Here is a 20,838-nt window from a genome sequence, read left to right as displayed (position 1 = left end):
TTAATATATTTCTAGATAAACACAATAATGGTATATCATTTGCCCTAGAAATCGTAATATTAAAATTTTACGAGTTTATTTTTTACATTTTATATAAAACTATGTTGAAATAGTCTATCATTATACATATAAGAATATTTCATTTTACCAGTTTTCACATATTTTACTTAGTTTAGGGGATCTAAAAGCATTTTTGCCACGGCAATAACATAGTAATGCCAATGCCCTCCTCCCATCCTTTTCTGCAAAGAGCGAGCTTTCTTTCCAAACGACAATAATCGATAAACAATATACGCTTAACTACGAAAGTCAAAGATGTGTTTTGGGTTCTAGCCTGCGGTCCTTAACTCAGCAGTCCTTCCATTCCATCATCTAGTTGGGAATGTTAAACTTATGCTGGATCAACAGACGGTTGGATCATTCTCACCACCGTTGAAGCACCCGTGAACTACTTGATAATGGCAAGTAATACTGTTAAATTTTTACATTGGGACAATTTGACGCTAGTACTTTCAAATATCCACGTTGAACAACTCATAAAAGTAAACGTAATAAAATGTCGTCTTAATTTGGAGCTTTTAAAAAAGGAATTAATTTTTATGCTGCGCGTCTCGTTAGCTCCTAAAAGTGGATTGCATATAATTTTTATGTTTTTATTTCCACGTACCTCTTGCTATTACGTTCAGTTCATTTCACATTGCCTTGGTTGAAATGATAATGCCGATGAGGTCATTATGACTCACAAGTTACTTAAATTTTTGAAAACGCTTGATTTAACACTATCATAAAAACCCATAAGTGTAATTCTCAGTAAACCTGTCATTGTCAGACAAGGGATTGTAAAATAAAATACAAATAAAAGGCAGAACATTTTTGAAAATTTTATTTAAAAATAAATTATTGTAGTACTCGCCCAATAACAACAAAATTTTGGTTTGAACAACACGAAACTACAACGTTTGCACAAAGCATCAATCAATTTATTAAGAATATAAAATTACACTACACGGTGCGAGTTTCACCTAGGATTAATTATTACTAAGTATATTTATTTTTATCGTGAAAAACTCACTAATCTCTCACGGCAACATCAACGATAATCTGAGATTATATCAGTATATTTCAGTCAACTCATAATGTCGGTAAAAACTACAGTTTAGAACTATATTTAAGTATTTTATCGATATCAGCTTTGAAATTGTAACATGTTCAATTGCATTAGAAGTTACAAAATTACATCGTAATAATAAAATACTTTCGTCATGTACGACGTTTCCCGTAACTTCATTATTTTTCACCCAAACATATCGAAATAATCTCAGACGCAACACTCATTCTGTCACACACACAAAACATTGCAAAACAAAAGAAATAAAACACTTAGCGAGTAACAGAAAGGAAAGATTGTGGCTTATAAACTTAGCATTTAATTTTTTGTATGCGCGTCCGTTTATCGTACAGATACGCGTCAAGTCCTGGGTAACAATTTACTCATTTTTATCACTTATAACTATTGCATAGGCATTTTTTATGTAACGTTAATCCGAGGCTCTGGTATGGCGAAAAGTGCTTGCCTAATATTAAAGCTATGGTAATTGCTGTTACCTTGCAATATAATTTGTTAAAAATGAAATAACTTCTAGAATTATTTCATTAATACTTGTATAGAAAAGTTATCATATAATTCAACTAGGCATCTAGTTTTATTCCTGTTATCCTCGCAATTGTAATTTGATTTCCGTTTAGATAGTTTCAGTTTGAAATAAGTTAATATTTATTTACTATATAAAATATACTCATGAATCGGAAACGCATTCTCCCGAGCAACAAAAATGTTACGTGGCGTCGTCACCGCGAGCATTTTACGTAGAGAGCATTCTGTTACGAGCATTCGGACGTAAGTTCATTGAGTTTCACTTTGAAGTACTCGAGCACAAAGACCTAAAACGAGCACCAGCTCATTGATTTGGTTCATGAAGACATCATAATTACGTCTGATTTTGGTGTAGGCAAATTCATAAATACAATATCAATATTCGTTATCGAATGCTCGCAGGGCGAACGCCTAAGGACATACCTTTAGTACGTTGATTAGAAAACAAAATTTGATGAATATACTCGTATTATAACGAGAAACGTACAACTCCGCACAATTAATGTATTGTGTTCATTAAAACTACCTTTTCAAACGCCATCAAAATTGTTTGGGTCGAAATATTTATATTGCTTATTTCTTTTACTTAATCCTACAAACGTAAACGGTAGAACCTGATCGATACTTAAATTATATCAGCATAAAATGCATATATTATCGTTTAAAAATAACGTATTGTCCGTATTCCAGTTGACAATCACTGATCAGGATTCAGAATACAAGATCAATTGCATTGCATTTATAACAAACTTATTTCTTTTTAGTACCAAATGACATAGTACTTTATTCCAAATAATTGTTGCTAGAAATTGTTTAATGTTTTTTAATAGCACAAGTTAATATATTTTCTAAATAAGGAAAATAATAAAACACAAGTCCATTGTATGCAAAATGCTTTTTTGGAAGATACCTGTCTTTAATTGACCGTGTAAGAAACGAGGTTTCCGTATATTCAATTTTATTGCATTAAGAAAATTTTACTACAAACTATTCGGATTATTTACAATTCCAAATCTACAAATTATTTTACAATTAGTTTTGTTTCAGTTTTTTTAAAAAGTGTTTTTATTACAAGCTTAGCAAAGTGAAAAGTGTCTACAGCTATCGTCAACTTGTACTGTGATAGGAATTTCACTTAATTTATCACTTACAGATTCTTCAGATTTACCATCAAACCTGTAAATTTACTGTTAGACCAATACTAATGAAGTCACAAACTGATTCACTACTACCTAGTCCAAACTACTATGATATTTTAACATCCTAGTAACTTTATCAGTAATTCACTCGCTTTTAGTACACAGAATTCTTTGAATTTTATAATTCAGTTTTCTTAAAACAGATTCACAGCAATAAATACTCATCATTCAGAAAGTGATAAATTAGTGACATCGCTTCGGCATATATAGTTTCGTGATGTTTACATCACGTTTCTCCTAATTCATTAAAATCATTACTAATTTTGGTAAGATTAACTTTCTCATCTTTAATACTGTTACGAGGACCATGTTTGTCATTAAAACCAATAGCTTTATTATCGCTTTTATATTTATTAAATATTCTTATTTTATATTACATAAATCAATCCAAACACGTCAAAGTATTCCATTGTTATGAACATGAAAACATACCATTAACACTATTTCTAACGCGTGGGCGACGCTTAAACGATATAAAATGTTAATCTTATCAAAATCAGTTCATCGCATCATCTTTCGAACATACATTACAGTCGTCCGCAAAGACCCTGCTTCAAGTGTACGTGATCCTTATAATTAAGTCAGTGCACTGCGTTCGCTACTGTTATTCGAGTTGCTTATACATGTCCTCTATTTGTGGTTTGAAGTAGTTGCGAATTTCTGGTCTCTTCGCCTTCATCGTGGGCGTCAGCAGGCCGTTCTGTACCGAGAACGGATCTGGGTGCAGGTATATATCTTTCACCTGGAACAAACGTGGTATAATGTGAGTGATTATTTCTAAAATCGATTTAAATATCAGTTACTTTGTATAGGACAAAAATTAGCACAGAAACGAGTGGGTGATGTAATGAAGTATTAATATATCTGGGTAAAAATATAGAAAAGCACCTAATTTTTTATTTAGAATCTACTTTATGCAGATTCTTCAAATACAGCTATATGTACCAACCCAAAAACTTTTTTCTCGTTAGGCCATTAATTTTTATTTAAAAAAACAAAACTCCTTAACTTTCTGCATGCTATATTGAGACACAAACATATCAATAGATATATTACATAGACCGTGCTCAAATAAAACTTGACTATCACCGCAAACACATATTTTTTATCATATCGCAGTGCCGAATATTGATTAACTTATATAATTTTATCAGTTGCTATTTTTATTCACGGTTATGATAACGTATGAAAAAGAGACATATCTCGAGTTCAATGACAAAAATAATCTTAAATAAAGAATTATTGATAAGACGATGTGTTGTTTTTCAAGTGTTTCCAACTTATCTTATTAAAACAATACCAAATGATGCATTAAAATATGATTTACGATCCTGTTTAACAACATAAGTCTGCTCGTGGTAGGGTGCCTGATTATATATTGATATATTGTGGGATAGCAACCACCCTGGCTAACATTATGGAGAAAAATTCTGACAATTCGCGTTTGGCAATCATCTCATGTATTTCCATTGTAGCAGAACGATCATAATTTTTGAAATTCAAAATTACCAATGATACTAATAGCAGTACAATGGTAGAATATAATTGTACACGAGGCAATTCTTTTGCTTTTAGGTCTTCTCGCTGAATGCCTGCGCGGAGGAATAAGTAATATGTGTTTATTATAGGCACACTATATAGAGCATATATTATATATTTGCAGCTACGTAATGGCCTACAACGCCTTGCATACATTTCCCCTATTCTATTTTCTATTTTTCTATTTTCCTCTCGTTCTGTCTATTTTCTCCTTGCTCTTGCGTAGTTCCCCGAATTCTTTTTCCCATTTGTAATTATTTATCTCTGACTTATATATAACGCTCCCAAGGCCCGCGCCTCTAGATGTTATTGCAGCGAGATATAGATTAGCAGCTACCCGAAAAAAATGACGACAACTCAAATACTCCAAGTAACTCCTGTTGAGTTAAAAAGGTTTTGCCTAAATGGAGACTAACCGCCGATTTCAATATACAATCGAAAACGTTTTTTCAATTCATGAAAAATCAAATTTATTTTTGACATCCTTAGAAATTAATTATTACTCGACTTTATTTTAATTGGTTTCTTTTAGGGATCGACTCAAAAATTAGGATCGTTTATTGAAAAAGGCGTTTAGAGAATACTGAATCAATCCGGCTTAAATGTCTTACCTGCTCAAAAGTCTTGAGTCCTGCGTTCTTGCCCCACTGCAGCATGTCTTCCATAATAACCTTCTTGATGCGCTCATCCTCGCACAGCTCGGAGAAGGTGCCCTTGATGCCATTTTCCAGCGCCCAGCATTTCACCACATCCACGTCGGGTACCACTACGGCTACCACGCACGACTGTGGAGCAAAAATATATACATAAAATACATAGATTCCATCAAAAGGATAGGCAAGTAGTATTTAGAGATTTTTATAACGCACTAGATGACCCGGTGAACTTCGTATCACCTACATACATTTATTATTATTAATTATTGTGAAACACAATTTTGCCATACAATACGTATGTTATCATTATCTGTCTCTCGCTAGTCGAGAGTACGGTTTGCACGTGAAGTAGCTCGTCGCACATTTGATTAACTTCGACGATCTAAGTCATCCTCTCCGTGGCATTTTGCGACAATAACATTAAATAAAGTTCTCGCGCACTGGCAAATTGATGATAGATTTTAATTATAGTCTTGAAATTTATTTATTTATTTTCTATTTTTGAGAACCAACTGACACTTTTACACTTTATTTATTTCTAAAATGTTTTGTATTTGAAAAAAATAAACCAAAGAAATCGGACCTCATATTACAACTATGAAACAGACAAATTTCTGAACGCACCTATATATGTGACAGCCAGGCCAATTCTTTATTTCTAAAAAGACAAAAGACATCAAATGTTTCATGGCTAGAAACATTTTGTATTGAAAACTTAGATTGTCGTTTTTAGTATTTTCCGTTATTTATTATTTATGTTTGTCACCGTTTAACCCATCCCTGGACTTCCATAAATAATTCAAAACCAAAATTACCCAAATCTATCCAGCCGATCTTGAGTTTTAGCGAGACTAACGAACAGCAATTGATTTTTATATATATAGATTACATTTTTAGCTTTTCTGACGAAGATGTTAAAAATTCTTCTATTAGTTGACAATACTTTTTTATTAATATTAACTGGGTAAGGACTAATAACTGACCGCCTGCCTAACGTCAATCCCTGCTCAGAGATCCAGTCTTAGATGAATCATGTTACAAAAAGAGACAAAGTGTTCGATCCGATCTGGGATTTAAATCCAGAACCACTCAGAACCCACCACATATATGCCGTTGATTTGAAGAGCCTTAATTAAATAACTCATCAATTTCAATTACTTTATTTATACTAACCAAATAGTAAATAAATTTTCTCACCTTCAATGACTCGCCGTGCACGAAAACCTGCTCCACATACTGACTCCTAATATAAATATTCTCGATCTTCTCCGGCACTATGTACTCTCCTTGCGACAGCTTGAAAATGTGTTTTCTCCTGTCGATAATTTTGAGTGTCCCGTTCTGCAAGTACAAACAATGCGTTAATATTTATTTGGAATAGGCTTGTGTGTAGCGTTTGATCAATGAAATCATAAAACTAAAACCTGGATTTTTGGCGAAAATGTGAACCAAAGGAAACACGACTATGTGATTTAATTTATTAACTTAACGTCAAAATGACGTTGTATATGTATATACGTACCGGCAGCCACTTTCCGACGTCTCCGGTGTGATGCCAGCCGTCCTGGTCGATCACCTCGCGCGTCTTCTCCGGCTCCTTGAAGTAGCCCTTGAACACGTTGGCGCCCTGCACACATACCTCGCCTTGCCCCTGCGCCGCGTAGTACTCCATCTCGGGCACGTCCACTAGCTGCAACATACGCGACATTCGGTTAGCAATTGATTACAACGACCGTATTCAATAAACCATCTCAGTTTAATATACGATTTGATCTAATAAACCAATCAAAATAAGTCATTAGTTGAAAAATCTTTATTGGTCTATTTTCGCAAGAGGAATCATCAATTGAAAATGGCGTATACTCATACTTTCGCGTTGGATAACTGATATTGGGTTTTTGTGTTTATTGTCAGTTCGGAGTTGGGAATATATGTTTGATTTGATGATAAGCGTACATACCCCATGGACAAATGAGACGACATTTTCATAGCAAAGGGGACGCGCTCGTTGCGCATTTGCATTCCACTTCGCGAATAAAAGGTGTCTATGCGTGTGATACTTTAAATTTTTTCACATTTAAAAATAACTATTAACCAGAAGGAGTTGAACCTCAGTAGGAAAAATTAACTCAAACCGTTTATGAAACATGCGTAAAACGCGGTCTCTATATTAAACTTGGCTAAGGGCAGGGAGAAGTAAGCTTTCAAATAAATATAATTAAAGTCTAAGTAAGCAAATAATAAAAATCGGATCAAAAATAACAGTTTCTATTGTTATTATCAAAAGAAAGAAGTTCCTGCGACCCGCCTTGAATTAAATATGCTAATGACATGATTTAGAAATACTAATTCTGCCTCATTGAACTAATCTACTTTGATGATTCCGCACCAAATATTATTGGCATTTATTATATAAACCCATGAACATTACTGTTACATTAGTGTAAAAGAAAAACTCACATGATTTCTGTGCCTACAAACCACTTGGCAACCGCAAGTCATACAATACTATTCATTTTTATTTCCCATCTATCAAATGCTTTTATCTTTGTTTTATCCACGTCATAAAAACAAGTCAAAATAAATCGGATATTAATCTCGAATCAAATTCCGATCAAATATATCCTGAATGCGTAGATTTCAAGAGGCTACGCGTATATATACCTCGTATGATGGATGTAGAATCAAGAAATTAATGGTTTCTTTGAAAGACAAATGTAACGTAGTATTTGAAGATAATGTATGTGACGTCAATAGATTATTTTCAAGTGAGGAATCATATAAATGACGGCATAGAAAAGTAAATAAAGCCGATTCGAAAACGGGTAAATTACGTAGCATCGTCCTACGACTTCAACCAAATTTTACTGCTTAGGCATTGTGAGGAGAGTCATCGTAAGAAACTCGTTTAGTTAAATATCAAAGCTATTATTATTCCAAGATGTATATGACAACACCTACTATATTTGTCACTAGTCGTCACATCTTGGATGGAAATAATTGATATTATGATGTCAGCTTCTTAGAAACCTTTTGATTTAATTTCATCCACTCATTATTTATTTTCGTTAGACTAAATAAACAAATAGAGATTAAAGACGGTTTTAAGGATTAGTATAATATTCGTACTCACCACAAAACTCATCAAATTTAAAAAGAGAATCGCTTTGTCCAATAAGAAAACTTGGTAAAATAAAGTTTTTTTAACGATAGACAACCTCAGTGATAAGTTCTGTACAATTATTCTGTTGTTAATTTCCATAAAAATATTATTATAAACCAAAAGCATTGTGGAGTTGTCGTAATAACTTATTAGAGCGTAGATAAAGCAAAAACCATAAAGGTATTTCTTTATTTAATATGAAATAAAGCAATCCGTCTGTATTTTTTTCTCACTGAATTGAACGGTAATATTTCAAACCTCTCGAATCGTGTGTTGGCAGCTGCCAATACTTTTTGATTGAACATATAAATCAACATTTTTGATACATTTTATAGTCCTCAAACTTTTTTATCGTTCGTCAGATTTTAAGCGATCGTTAAAACCAAAATCCGGGTTCTAATTTTGCGTACAATTTTATGATGTTTTTATGTGGCACTAGTGTAAATTGTGCATCTAAAACAGCGATTGCGATGTTAGTCGAATATTTATAAAAAGGATTGATAAAAAGGAAGAAAGACTATGTTATTAATTATAAATTATTATACTGAATGAGTTTCTAAAAGTAAAGCCCATGCGCCTATATAAATCGCTATGCAAATATATCATTAAGCTCAAGATAATTCCATTGCGGACACATCTACGGCTAGAATACCTTTCTAACAGAAAACAAAAAAAACAATATGAGTGACATATCTTAGCGGTAGGATGTCATTCTCGTACACTACGTTAACATTAACGATTGTAAAGAGGCATCTTGGCGACAACCCCTGATGTGTTTTCGGAAACATTTACCTCTAAGAATATAATGTCTTATAAGACTAGAAAAAAAGTGACGATGTCAATATCGTAACACATATATCACTAACACAGCCTCCAGTGTGAGAGATTTTTTCCGGGATAAAAGTTTCCCTATATATTTTCAACGGATAAAAGTAATCTGTGTCCTTCCCAGGGTCTCAAACTTCCTCTATACCAAATTTCATTGACAGTGGTTTAACCGTGACAACGTCTCACGACAGAAAGACAGACAGAGTCATTTTCGCATTTAAAATATATTTATGTATTAGCAATAATACACATTATTCGACTCACCTTCACTTTGCAACAAGCGACGGGAGGCCCGACGTGTTCGGGCACGTGGTCCCCCTGAACCGTGAGAGTCACCGGCGCAGTGCACTCAGTCTGACCGTAGCCTTCCACGATCTGCCAACCAACAACAATCACTATGTCACAAGATCGTTCCAATTCAGTTCTTCGTTTTGAGCAATGGGCACATATGAACTAAAGCAAGACACGATGACGTGTTCTGCAAATTTTATAGAGTGGTCACTAAAAAATATCACTAGCAGAAGATGAAAATAGCAAGTCATATGCATATTGACGTTAATATCGACGAAAAGAGTGATAATGATTAAGTAAAAAGAAGATAGAAGTTCCATGTTCAAAATTGAAGTAAAACGCCAAAAAGGTCTAGAATCATTAACTATCAATGAATGTGACAAAAATGTAAGTAAAGAATGTTGAAATCATAGCACTCATAAAAATCACATTTTACATTTAACGCCTTGTAATTTATATATGGCAAACATTATCTTTAACGACGCGACGAACATTTTGTGACTTTTTTTTTATTATCTTATTACGAGATCAGAGTTCCTGATTATACAGATATAGTGATTCAGTTCATTTTGGAATTAAATATGACATTTGTCTTAATCTAATATAACGCGTTCTACTACATTATCTTCTTTGTTATTAAGGATTCTGAAAGGGATAAATTATAATAAAAATTTGCAAAACAATAAGGTTAAAAAGAGGTGAAATAAACATTACGTAGATGTAATATAATAACTTCAATCTGCAGAGATGAAAGACCTGGTAAACATCGTCGCAAAAACGTAATTTATTCCACAAACGAACACACTTATAATAATGATGATCTGTTTCATTAGGATTCAATCTAAAACACGACAAGTATCGTGCCCAGCTTCATAACAAAAAGAAGACTTCAACATTTCTATAACTACTATTTCGCATTCGAATAGCAAGAACCATAAAGCAATCTAGAAGCAATCAGCTTCATTATGAACTTGTTCAAAGGCTTTTTACAACCACAGCTGCAATTAGAGGTCACTCACTTTACAGTGGGCGTAATGATTAAGTCAAATCAAAAGATGCCAACATTCATGACTCATTAAAACAACAATGGATGAAATATAAATAGACTCGAAACAAATTTCAAGAAACAGAATCATCTGAAACGCTAATAGGCGATGAATTATTTAATAACAGCGCGAATACGCAAAACGTAACACATTTAAACGATTCAAAAAAACAAACAAACGATTTACGTTTAAAAATAGAAATTTATGATTATGTTGAAATATTATTAACTGGCCTCGTGGTAAATATTGCGTCGGTTTATACCGATCAAGATTTTAACAGTTATAGTGGATCTCAAAATATCAGCAAGCTCTTTTGGCGGTTTTCCACAACAGCTGAATAACTACTCAGATATAATTCTAAATTTTATCGATGTGTTTGCAATGTTACATCATGTTGTTAATTAAACAATTAAAATACTATACCATTCTATTTTTTAACTATAAGTTGATAAACAATCTGAACAACTACTAACATCTTTAAAGGAAAGAGGAATCTTTTTGCAAACTTCGTCACGTATTCACTCATTCGGTGGATTTACATGATATTACAGCTTTGATCACAATGTGCATAATTCAGATCGAGCAAAACATAAATTTGTTTAAACATTCCTAATGGACTTCTCGTCTAATGCATTACCAGATCTTAAAAAAACGGAACAATGAATAAAGATTAATAGATGAAACACATTCCAACTTTTCATATCAAACTCAATGTCTCGTGATACCGTTTCTTTCGCTTTGACGTCAAAAGATTTCCCACACAACTCATATCTATCAAGACGGTATTATTCTCATCGGGGGCGATCACGTGTTATACCCGTAGCACTCGAGCATTTTGCGCTATAAGTACTTACTAGTTACTTTTGCTCCTATCGTGAACTTTCAAAATTTTAAAGCGGAACGTTCGCTGTTTTACTAATGAGTTTTGTTACGTACCAGGCATCCGAGGGCACATCGCGCGAAGGTCAGGACGTTGCCAGCCAGCGGGGCCGACCCCACCACCATGATGCGGAGCCTGCCGCCCATGCCCTCGCGCACCTTGCGGAATACCAACTTGTCCCAGATGGAATCGCTTCGGATTATACCTCTGTATAAGAATAATTAAAATTGTATATTTGATTTTTTATGCGATACAAGATTTTGAAAGAGACATACAAGGCAAATCGAATGCTAGGCAATTATCTCTGAAAAGAATGAAAATAACTAAACTGGAACAGTAATAATAATGAATACAGATTCTTACGACAAAAAAGCTACTTACTTACTATTTAGATACAAGAGTAGTAAAATATAATACATTTTATTATCGCTCAATCTATGTACCGCTCGTACCTTTTCAATTCCGATTCCTTTGCAGACAGCGCCATGTTGAACAGCAGCTTCTTGATCTTCGAGTTGGCGACCTCGGACTGTGCCTTATCGTAGAGCCTGTTGAGCAGGCGCGGCACCGCCGGCAGCATGGTCGGCTTCAGCGCGCTCAGGTCGTCGCCCAGCCTTCTGATGTCGCCACTGTAGAAACCGACAGCTCCTCCCACCATGTAGAGAGCGTTCTGAAATTCGAATTATCACTTTAGTGCCATTGCTGATAATTCAGAACCAGACGTAATTTGTGCCTTATTTTTCTTTTCTGACCAGTAGACCTTAAATAGATCGGTAGACCTTGTTTTAAAACTGATTCTATAAATTATGACAAGAAATACGACGATATTTCCTTCATATAGGTCTAAAATTGCTTATTGCCAATGGTGTCTCATTTAAATCTCGCTACAAATTTATGTTATTTACAGTTGAATACACGTTTGGATGAAGTGTTAGGTTAGGTTAGGTTCATTTTATTATTTCATAATAAAATGAAAGCAAAATTCCGACATTGAATGTAACTCATTTGATTAATAGTGCTAACATTCTTGTCTTTATCAAAGTGGATGTTATGAAACATGCATGAAATAATGTGTATCCGAGTGAGAAAGTTTCGCTATTCCTTTTATTTGTTCATCTCTTAGGTTTCTGCACAATCATTATTTCTTTGTGGCGAGCCCATCGAATACATTTGTTTTTTACCCTCGAAGATAACTCCATTAATCAATTCTTTGTAAGTCTGTCTCGGCTATCTTGAATCCTTTCACTGCCATTCGTTTCGTAGAGTACTATTATTTGTTCATTTTTACTTTGCTACACATATGGTTGTATCCAAACTCGACAAATAAGATTCGGTGCCAAAATTTCATCTAACGTAAGCGAGGATCGATTAACTAAAAATAGTTAAACTCAACTCGAAATGATTCATATTTAAAGAGTCTTTGTGCTCTTAGATACAAAAACGACGACCCATTTGGATGAGACTTGTGAAATAAGTGGGCCACATGAGTCTTATAAAAATGGCAATGCAATCAGTTTAAAATCTAAACTGAGCTTCACTACGATCCAGGATGGCAACATATTTTTTATGGCTTGAATAATATGGAATAATAGATTGATCTAGATTCTTTTCAATCTTTTATATTTCACCGACTTCAATATCAACGACGTTAGTAATAAAGCGGATGATGTTAAAACTCTAACTCTAAAACTACTGATATTGTTGATAACATTGACCGTTACCTCGCAGCACCGCTCGAGCATATGCGCGAGTGGCAGGAAGGAGATCATGACGTCATGCTTGGTGGGCCGGTGCTCGCCGAGTTGCATGGTGACGCTGCACATGGACGCGACCACGTTCTCATGCGTCAGCATCACGCCCTTGGGCATGCCGGTAGTGCCGGACGTGTAGCAGATTGTGCATAAGTTCTCCGGTCTTGGTGGCTGTGGTGAATATTCATTTCTGATTATTCTATTACTATTAAAACCAAATTATTTGCTTTTTTACTTAATATTAGGCTGGAGTTTGAAATTTTTTTGTGATATGGATAATAGGCTGACAACCTAATATCTCATGATTTGGAATACTTATATGGCGAAAAGGACATCCAGCCCTGGTTGCTCCACTGCCTCTTCGGGAATAAAGACATGATAAGTTTTACATTTCTATTACTACTGGGATAAGCTAACTTGCATACTATTTTCGTAATCTTTTGAGATTTTATGTAACTACGCAAACAGGAAAGTTCAATTTTCATATTTAAACCACGATGCATAATTTTAACAGTCAACAAGGCTAATAAAACTACAATTAAATAAAAAAATATTTACATTGAAAAAAACGTCATTTTAGCGGGATACATATTTATCCCAGCCAATAATATAACCCACAAAACATGAATATAAAATGCAAGTCACAGTAAATAGCGTTTAAAACTTCACATTTCCGCGTCGCGAGCAAGGAAGTGGTAATTTAAACAAACATCGTGATGAAATTTGCTATTTACCTAAAATAAATACGTGCGGTAGACGAAGTCGCGTTTTATATAATTAGAAACTTCTATCAGTTTTATGAATGAGTCACTGGAGACTTTACAGTTGTTTACACTTCGTGAAAAACACGCATAATATTATTTTCATTACTCACGACGCACGGATGGTCCTTCTGAGCGCCTTGGAATTCCACGTCGGCGAACTTCAAGATCTCGACACCTCGACTCTTCGCCCTCTGGTAAGTGGACGGCGACACCTCTTTGATTGTGATCAACTTCCTGAGGCAGCGAGGCGACTGGTCCAATAGTAGATTGGCTTTTTTGTCGTCTTCGCATACGACAACGGCCATTTCAGCTGAAATAGATGTAAACGTTAATATTATTTTTAAAAGGATCAATGTTTAAGTATCAATTGAATAGTTGCAATGAAATTCAATGCATTAACGATTTTGACAGGAAATGCAAAACATGATGATCTAATAACTGATGCAAACGATGCATGGTGATGTTTGAATGGATACCTTTTGATATAATCGTACGTACTTTGGTTAACAATGAAGGCACATGCGTTTGCACCCAACGTGTCGTACAACGGCACTATAACCATTGAATAGCAGTACGCCGCCTGTTCTGTCATGATCCATTCCGGACAATTCTGTGAATAAATACCTGAAAATAAAAAAATATCTATTAAAATTACTATTATAAATAACTAGCTTTTGCTCGCGGTTCGGCCCGTGTCAAAAAGTTTTTCCGATTATATATATATAGATTCCTATCGGTGGTAATGGTGTTTAAGTAGTTCCTAAGATTAACGAGTACAAATAAACAAACAATTCAGCTTTATATATAAGTATAGATATAGACAATAAATTTGACATTATTGGTATTGCAAACTTACCAACAAAAGTACTTTGTCCGGGTGCGAGGCCTTGGCATATAAGCCCTGAGCCGAAGTTCTTGGCTCGCAACAGAGTCTCATTGTATGTCTGCCACACATATGGCTTGTTTGGTCCCTCACGCCAACCGAGACAATTACCATTATCTGTAAAGTTAGTTAAGAAGTGTCATTCGACATTGGCTTTATCTTCACAATTTATCATGTCCACAATGTCATAAAGCGACCTACACTTCGGAGTTAAATTGCGGAATATTCCGCGCAATATTAAACACGCTCCGACTTTCCTATGTTTTATTTTCGAGCGGTGCAATAACTACACTTGTCTCATTGTAGCAAAACAACACGAAAAAGTCGTCTGTCCCGACTACTCTAGTGGCACAAATTACGTTTAACTGTATCCTGTAAACCAGTTCGTGAGTGATGTTAGCAATATTTTGTAATACACGGGTATTATCGTACTTATCGTTAACGAGCGGAAATGTAAGGGAAATGAAGTGGGCCTTATGTTGAATTACGCCCGAGGCACTCCCAGTTGCGCCTGTATGCGAACAATTTGTAACTGAGCGTGGAGGCAATCAAACGTATGTAAATAATAATGGGTCTAACACTACATTGTGAAGTCGTAACCATCTCGGCATAATTGATCCTTCAGGCTGTATATTTCTACGCTCGTGTACTTTGCAACTTTATTTTGCAATTCGATTTGTAAAGGAAGTACGACTCAAGTCTCACTTACTTGACTCTTTCACACCGCGCCGGAACGTCTCGAAAAGTGTGCGTGTATCTTCATGCAAATAACGTAAGAAACGACCGTTCTTTGCTTCTTTGTAAAATTTTGACACTCGTACCATTTCAGGTCCCTGCAAAAGAGATAAAAAGTATATAACGCAATGTCTTTGTCATAACACATGAATAATATAAACGAGAAAACAGGTTACGTTTTATTGTAATTAATGAGAGGTCCGGGGTCATTGCACGGAATCCTTTCAACGGAAAATCAGTTGTAATCTTATTAACGAGTTCACGCACAACAAAGCACTCGTAATCTCGACAACATATCGAACTGAGCACATCGACGACAAAATGACTAATTTAAAAACAATCAGCTCGGATATTTGGACGCCTGTAAACAATTTCTTTCAAAGCGTTTTCAAAAGTTACTAAAGGTATATGCAAATACTTTTCCGTTAACCTAATGACATAGTTGGCCCACTAACTCAGAATCTTGGCTCCGTACATGGAGCACTCTTACAAATTACGGTATATTATTATTACAGTTTGCACAATGATAAAATGGAACGACGAACGGGTCAAAGTCACTTGTGGGAAAGAAAAAAAACATCTCTGAACAGAATTGACACTGCATGAATTGTTATGTCATTAAAGCGACGAAAAGTGTTAAATTAAATATTGTTGGCAACGTGAGTATTCAACTTTTTAACGTCGACGTAGTATATAAAATACGGGTTTTTGTATCTCGTGCAAGATTGTAGAGAATTAATATGAAAATAATATGTTAAAACATTAAACGATCAAATAGGGATTATATGTAAGTCGTTATCACGATTATCTTTAAAATGTCCTTTGTTTCTTGATACGACTATTTGACATTGGGGTTCGAAATAGCAGTTAAAAATTTAATGCCAATGACCATTCTGATTTTTTTGGAAATACCACACGCATCGATTCAAGTAAATCGTTCTTAAATGTGCAAGGTCAAAAGGAAATTCGTCAAACGGTGCCAAGTGAAAAATGTGTGACCGAGTATTTTTAACAAACCGACGTGACATACGAATGATGTCGACGACGTTATTTCTAAATTTACTTAGTGAGACAGTTTTAGAATTACATTGTGCGGTTTACACATCGATGCTTCTCAACCTAAAGGTGATCATAAAATCTTTATGCAGAAATGTTACTATGGAGGTTACAAGAGACGTTTTATAACTACACATTGATGAGTCACTTCTATATCTCGCGTACATTTCTTTGATATGATCACGGGTTTAATATTTGAGTGAGCTGACGTTTGTGATGCGTCACAGAAATTTCTATAAATATTGCAGGAAAGCCCTGAAGAGGGCGTTCCTGCGACGTCGGCTTTCTTGGCAAGTATAAATAATACTTTAGCTGAAATAGTTGACATTGTCGACACGCCTTATTGGATAGCTACAGTTTCCGCGTTAGATGATCTTGAGAGGCAGTTTGTTGACAGAAAGTTAGCTCTATATGATAACTTTCTATATTCGAATCCGTTTGATTTAAGTTTAATCTGAAATGGGTTTTTATAGCTTTTATTTTTATAAATTGGATTTCCCTTATTGCGTAATTTATACGTGAGCCATTGGAAGCGTCATCTGACTAAATAACTGATTGCCAATTATTATTTTATTGGTCATAAAGCTTTCGATAACATCCTTTTATTAAAATCAGTAAATTTTTGATCAGGTTATCCATACTAGGCATCACACAGTCAGTAAAAACTATATAGTGTCGTCATTTCAAAAAAATATGCAATTAATTAAATATGTCAAACATTTGTGAAAATAGTTAAAACTGACTATTTTCATGATTTCTTTATATTAAAAATATTTTATTCATATAAATTATTCGTCCATGATAGATTGTCAGCTAAGTTATTGACCTTTAAATTATATGATGCATAACTTATTAGGTTTTTAAATACAACGCAGTAGAAAACTCTATATTTCTGCAATTAACATTATGTTATAGGGACAGCAAAGAACTCATTCAAAATGTAAATTAATATATGGACCTTTAGAATCATCAAAACAGCCACTGGATAGAAATTTTATGACAGTAATAATTTACTACAATAAATTAAAACTTTCTCGTTTGTTATTAAGTATATACCATACATTGAAGTCCCATAATCGTTACTGAGTATAGGATGCAAGTTGCGGTCCAGTATAAAAAATAGTTTAATCAATTATTTTCTATGCTAGCCACGTGATAATTACTGGCAAAGTTTGTAATTTCGACTGCAACTTATCGTCTACTTTATTCTGCAAATCAATTGAACAAAACAGACATTTAAACAACGCCTATTTGATTCTAAGACAAAGTATTCGATCTAAACTACGTATTGATATTAATGTGGGGTTTACATAATACGATAGATTTGCGTTTCGTTTTACGTCATCAATATACTATTTGTATGAACGATCACATCAATTTGGTGTAATGTGTTATTTTAAAAAACAAAGCAATACAAATTATGGGCGCAATACATCGTTGTCTATTGGCAACGAATTTATGCCCAAACTGCCAGTGAAATGGGAACATATTGCAATGAATTGCAAGAAACGAAATCTATAAAGATACTACCATCCTATCAACAGTTTTATAGAAATCCAGCGATACGTAACATTGCTTTGATGATTTTTTTTTTATTAGTAAGTTACCTATTAATTCTCGCTTCTTTTTTATGAAATTATATATGGAAAAAATATTTTGCTCTACCTTTAGACGATCATTCAAGAATGTGTGTTGCGAATTATAATTCCATAGCAAGCGATGTCTAACGAAGGACACTAGAGAATAACAATAATTAATTAGTACTTATAACTATATCCGCACTACTATCATATCTTAATCTATTAATATTTACAAATATAATAAAAGAACGTCTTGTCAGTAATGATAAATGTATGTAACTTCGTTTTGTATTGATCTTTATCATACAATGTAGTCAGTTGTGAGGTTTGTATTTTGCAGTAAAATTTTTTGTTTATAACTCCGCGCTTTTTGACTTGTGTTATTGGAAAAGACAGACCGTACCAGGCAGTAGGCGTCCAATACCAGAGCTATTTCGTGTAAAAAATGATGAATCCATTCAAATAGAGTACCTATCTTGTAATCTATTAGAATCATGTAAAAACTAAACCCTTGACTATGTCTTTTAGGGATGATTTATAAATTTTCAAATAAAAGTTATGCATATAATAAATTATAACTTGGCTAAACATAAAACCGAAACAGTTGAACAACTATATTCACTCAACCGTTCTTTTTAATATGTTTTGCGTGGCATTTTCTTGTGCAAATAATTTTATCAAATGGTTGAAAAATCACCCTTATTCTTGTAATTTCTTTGTATAGATTCACAGTTATGAATAAAATCTTTAACTACTTACAGTATGTAAAAGATAGGATAACAAATAAAATTTTGGTTTTCTACTGTTTTTTCGCCAGGATCGCTATGGTTGTCTAAACCCATCACTAATACTTCATTTTCTAGTACAACTACTAGTGCCTACGGCATATTCAAAATGCACAAATGACCACATTGAACCTCAACGGGGAATTATGACTCACTTTTGATAATTTCTATAGCGTTCTGTCATTACAATCAATGGAAGAAGATACTGAATTTTCCTACACAGATATCGATGGAAACGGGCAGAAAAACTGAAAGATAATGATCATACGGCATATAAAGAGAACGTGTACGCTACAGATCTACAGAACGAGACAGATATAACCCGCACAGTTCATTGGTCCCTTTCTACAGTCGGTAGATAGATACTAAGCAACAGGAATTATTATTTGAATGCAGTAGGTTGTCTATGCTAGAATAGCAGGTGAGTTATATAATTGATACGTCAAACAATAAGTTCTTTAATGTACTGCAGCAGAAAACTGTAGACTTCTGCAATTTACATTAGACGCGCAGAGAACACGCGAGTTATAATCGGGCGCCTGCAGCTCATACAAAATGTAAATTAGTACAAATACCCTTAGAGTTATCTAAACAGTCGGCATTAGGAATGTTTATAACTGTAATTATGTGAGTGGTCAAATAATCCGTTTTCTATATCTATGATATGAAGCGCCGGTACACTAGTGCAGCCGCGATAGCTTAGCTGGGTGTGGAACGGACTGCCGACACGAGATGGACGCAGGTTCAAAGCACGGTTACCCCAGCATAACCGCTCAGTCGCCCCCCACGAAGGCTGGGCGGTAGTAATAAGGGACTTTCTCCGCGAAACCAAAAAAAGAAAAAAAAAAGCTTCAAAGCCTCTGCTTTTTCAAAATGATGTGCGTATTATTTGTGAATTATCGCTTGCTTTAACGGTGAAGGAAAACATTGTGACGAAACCTGCATACATGAGAGGTTCTCTATAGGAATTTTGAGGAACTATAAAGTTTACCAATCCACACTAGGCCAGTGAGGTGTACTAAGGCCTAATCCCTTTTAGTAGTAGAGGAGGCCCGTGCCCAGGGACAGCATATACTTAATACATGGCTGATATTTGTTTAGGTATATCCATGATTATACACAACTTTGAAAAAAAAAGTCATTGTGTAACCTCCGCGGTGTGAAATAACGCCCTAGTGACTAAACATATTAGTGACACGTGTCACTCATCGACAATTACGATCGGTGCGTGGAGAATTGGCCGCTGATCAAATATGTCACGGGATAACACCTTACCGGGTTATCGTTTTATACTAATTAATATGTAACTGCCAATGCGTGGCATCCATTACGTGAACTCACGTGATCGATCCGCGGGGGATTGTGTGCATCGACAGACATTACGAATGGCCGATGTTTGTGCAAACAATACTAATGTCATCAGTGTAAGATCATGTGATCAGGTCGTTCATGACTTCTAGTTTTATAACTAATGGTCTTTTAATGAATTTTTGAAGTAATTAGATTACTATGCTGTGGATTGTCAACTAACAAATTTATAATTATGTTTTCCCAACTTTTGATCTGATCATAGGACAAAATCGAGCTAACTATCGACCGATCATAGTAATAATATGTATTAGAATTATTACAGTTTAATTTTATTTCTAAGTTAAATAATAAATATCAATGTGATTAAGTAAACTTGCAAAATTCTGTCCAATTATTAACATAATTTGAAAGTTTTAAAAATATTGTACTCATGAGTGAATTCGAAGGTGAAATTATCGGAATCCCGCGCGTAGAAAAAGCCGTATAAAGAAAATTGGATTTCTTTTGTTACCAGATTCACGAGACGTTTAAAGTACATGTTACTAGTTCGAAAATACAAATGATCTTACAATAATAATATTTTCTGTTTACCATGTCGCCATATCACATAAACAAGTGTACGTCCCACTTTTCCTCTATAATTGTTGCCTCAGTTTACATTTTCACATCAAATAAATATCCCTAATGCCGAATAACAACTAAATTATAAGACCATCA

The 20,838-nt window shown here is 34.5% G+C and overlaps 1 protein-coding gene and 1 long non-coding RNA gene across 7 annotated transcripts in view; one reads left to right on the top strand and one right to left on the bottom strand.

The window, feature by feature from the left end:
- Nucleotides 1–868: 868 nt before the first annotated feature.
- Nucleotides 869–20,838, bottom strand: part of LOC115448298 (long-chain-fatty-acid--CoA ligase 5) — a 31,867-nt gene continuing 11,897 nt past the window's right edge. For 5 of the 6 annotated variants that reach the window (XM_037437142.1, XM_030175691.2, XM_030175692.2 and 2 more), the window contains 12 exons: nucleotides 15,364–15,487; nucleotides 14,628–14,771; nucleotides 14,270–14,395; nucleotides 13,882–14,081; nucleotides 12,978–13,178; nucleotides 11,709–11,926; nucleotides 11,313–11,463; nucleotides 9,304–9,414; nucleotides 6,571–6,738; nucleotides 6,246–6,389; nucleotides 5,004–5,177; nucleotides 869–3,595 (listed from right to left, as the gene is read on the bottom strand). In XM_037437142.1, the coding sequence (XP_037293039.1) occupies nucleotides 3,458–3,595; nucleotides 5,004–5,177; nucleotides 6,246–6,389; nucleotides 6,571–6,738; nucleotides 9,304–9,414; nucleotides 11,313–11,463; nucleotides 11,709–11,926; nucleotides 12,978–13,178; nucleotides 13,882–14,081; nucleotides 14,270–14,395; nucleotides 14,628–14,771; nucleotides 15,364–15,487 (1,899 nt within the window). In that variant the 3' untranslated portion in view covers nucleotides 869–3,457. Of the gene's footprint in view, nucleotides 3,596–5,003; nucleotides 5,178–6,245; nucleotides 6,390–6,570; nucleotides 6,739–9,303; nucleotides 9,415–11,312; nucleotides 11,464–11,708; nucleotides 11,927–12,977; nucleotides 13,179–13,881; nucleotides 14,082–14,269; nucleotides 14,396–14,627; nucleotides 14,772–15,363; nucleotides 15,488–15,565; nucleotides 15,754–20,838 lie in introns of those variants that run through there. The other variant, XM_037437143.1, reaches the window with a different exon arrangement.
- On the top strand, nucleotides 3,493–11,690 carry LOC119188912. The gene is made up of 2 exons (XR_005112161.1): nucleotides 3,493–3,616; nucleotides 11,316–11,690. It is a non-coding gene; the product is annotated as an uncharacterized LOC119188912 (long non-coding RNA).

Source organism: Manduca sexta, chromosome 10 (assembly GCF_014839805.1).
Source record: "Manduca sexta isolate Smith_Timp_Sample1 chromosome 10, JHU_Msex_v1.0, whole genome shotgun sequence".
Lineage (NCBI taxonomy): Eukaryota > Metazoa > Arthropoda > Insecta > Lepidoptera > Sphingidae > Manduca > Manduca sexta.
The sequence above is the reverse complement of the archived record's forward strand: the minus strand, read 5'-3'. Positions and strand labels throughout refer to the sequence as shown.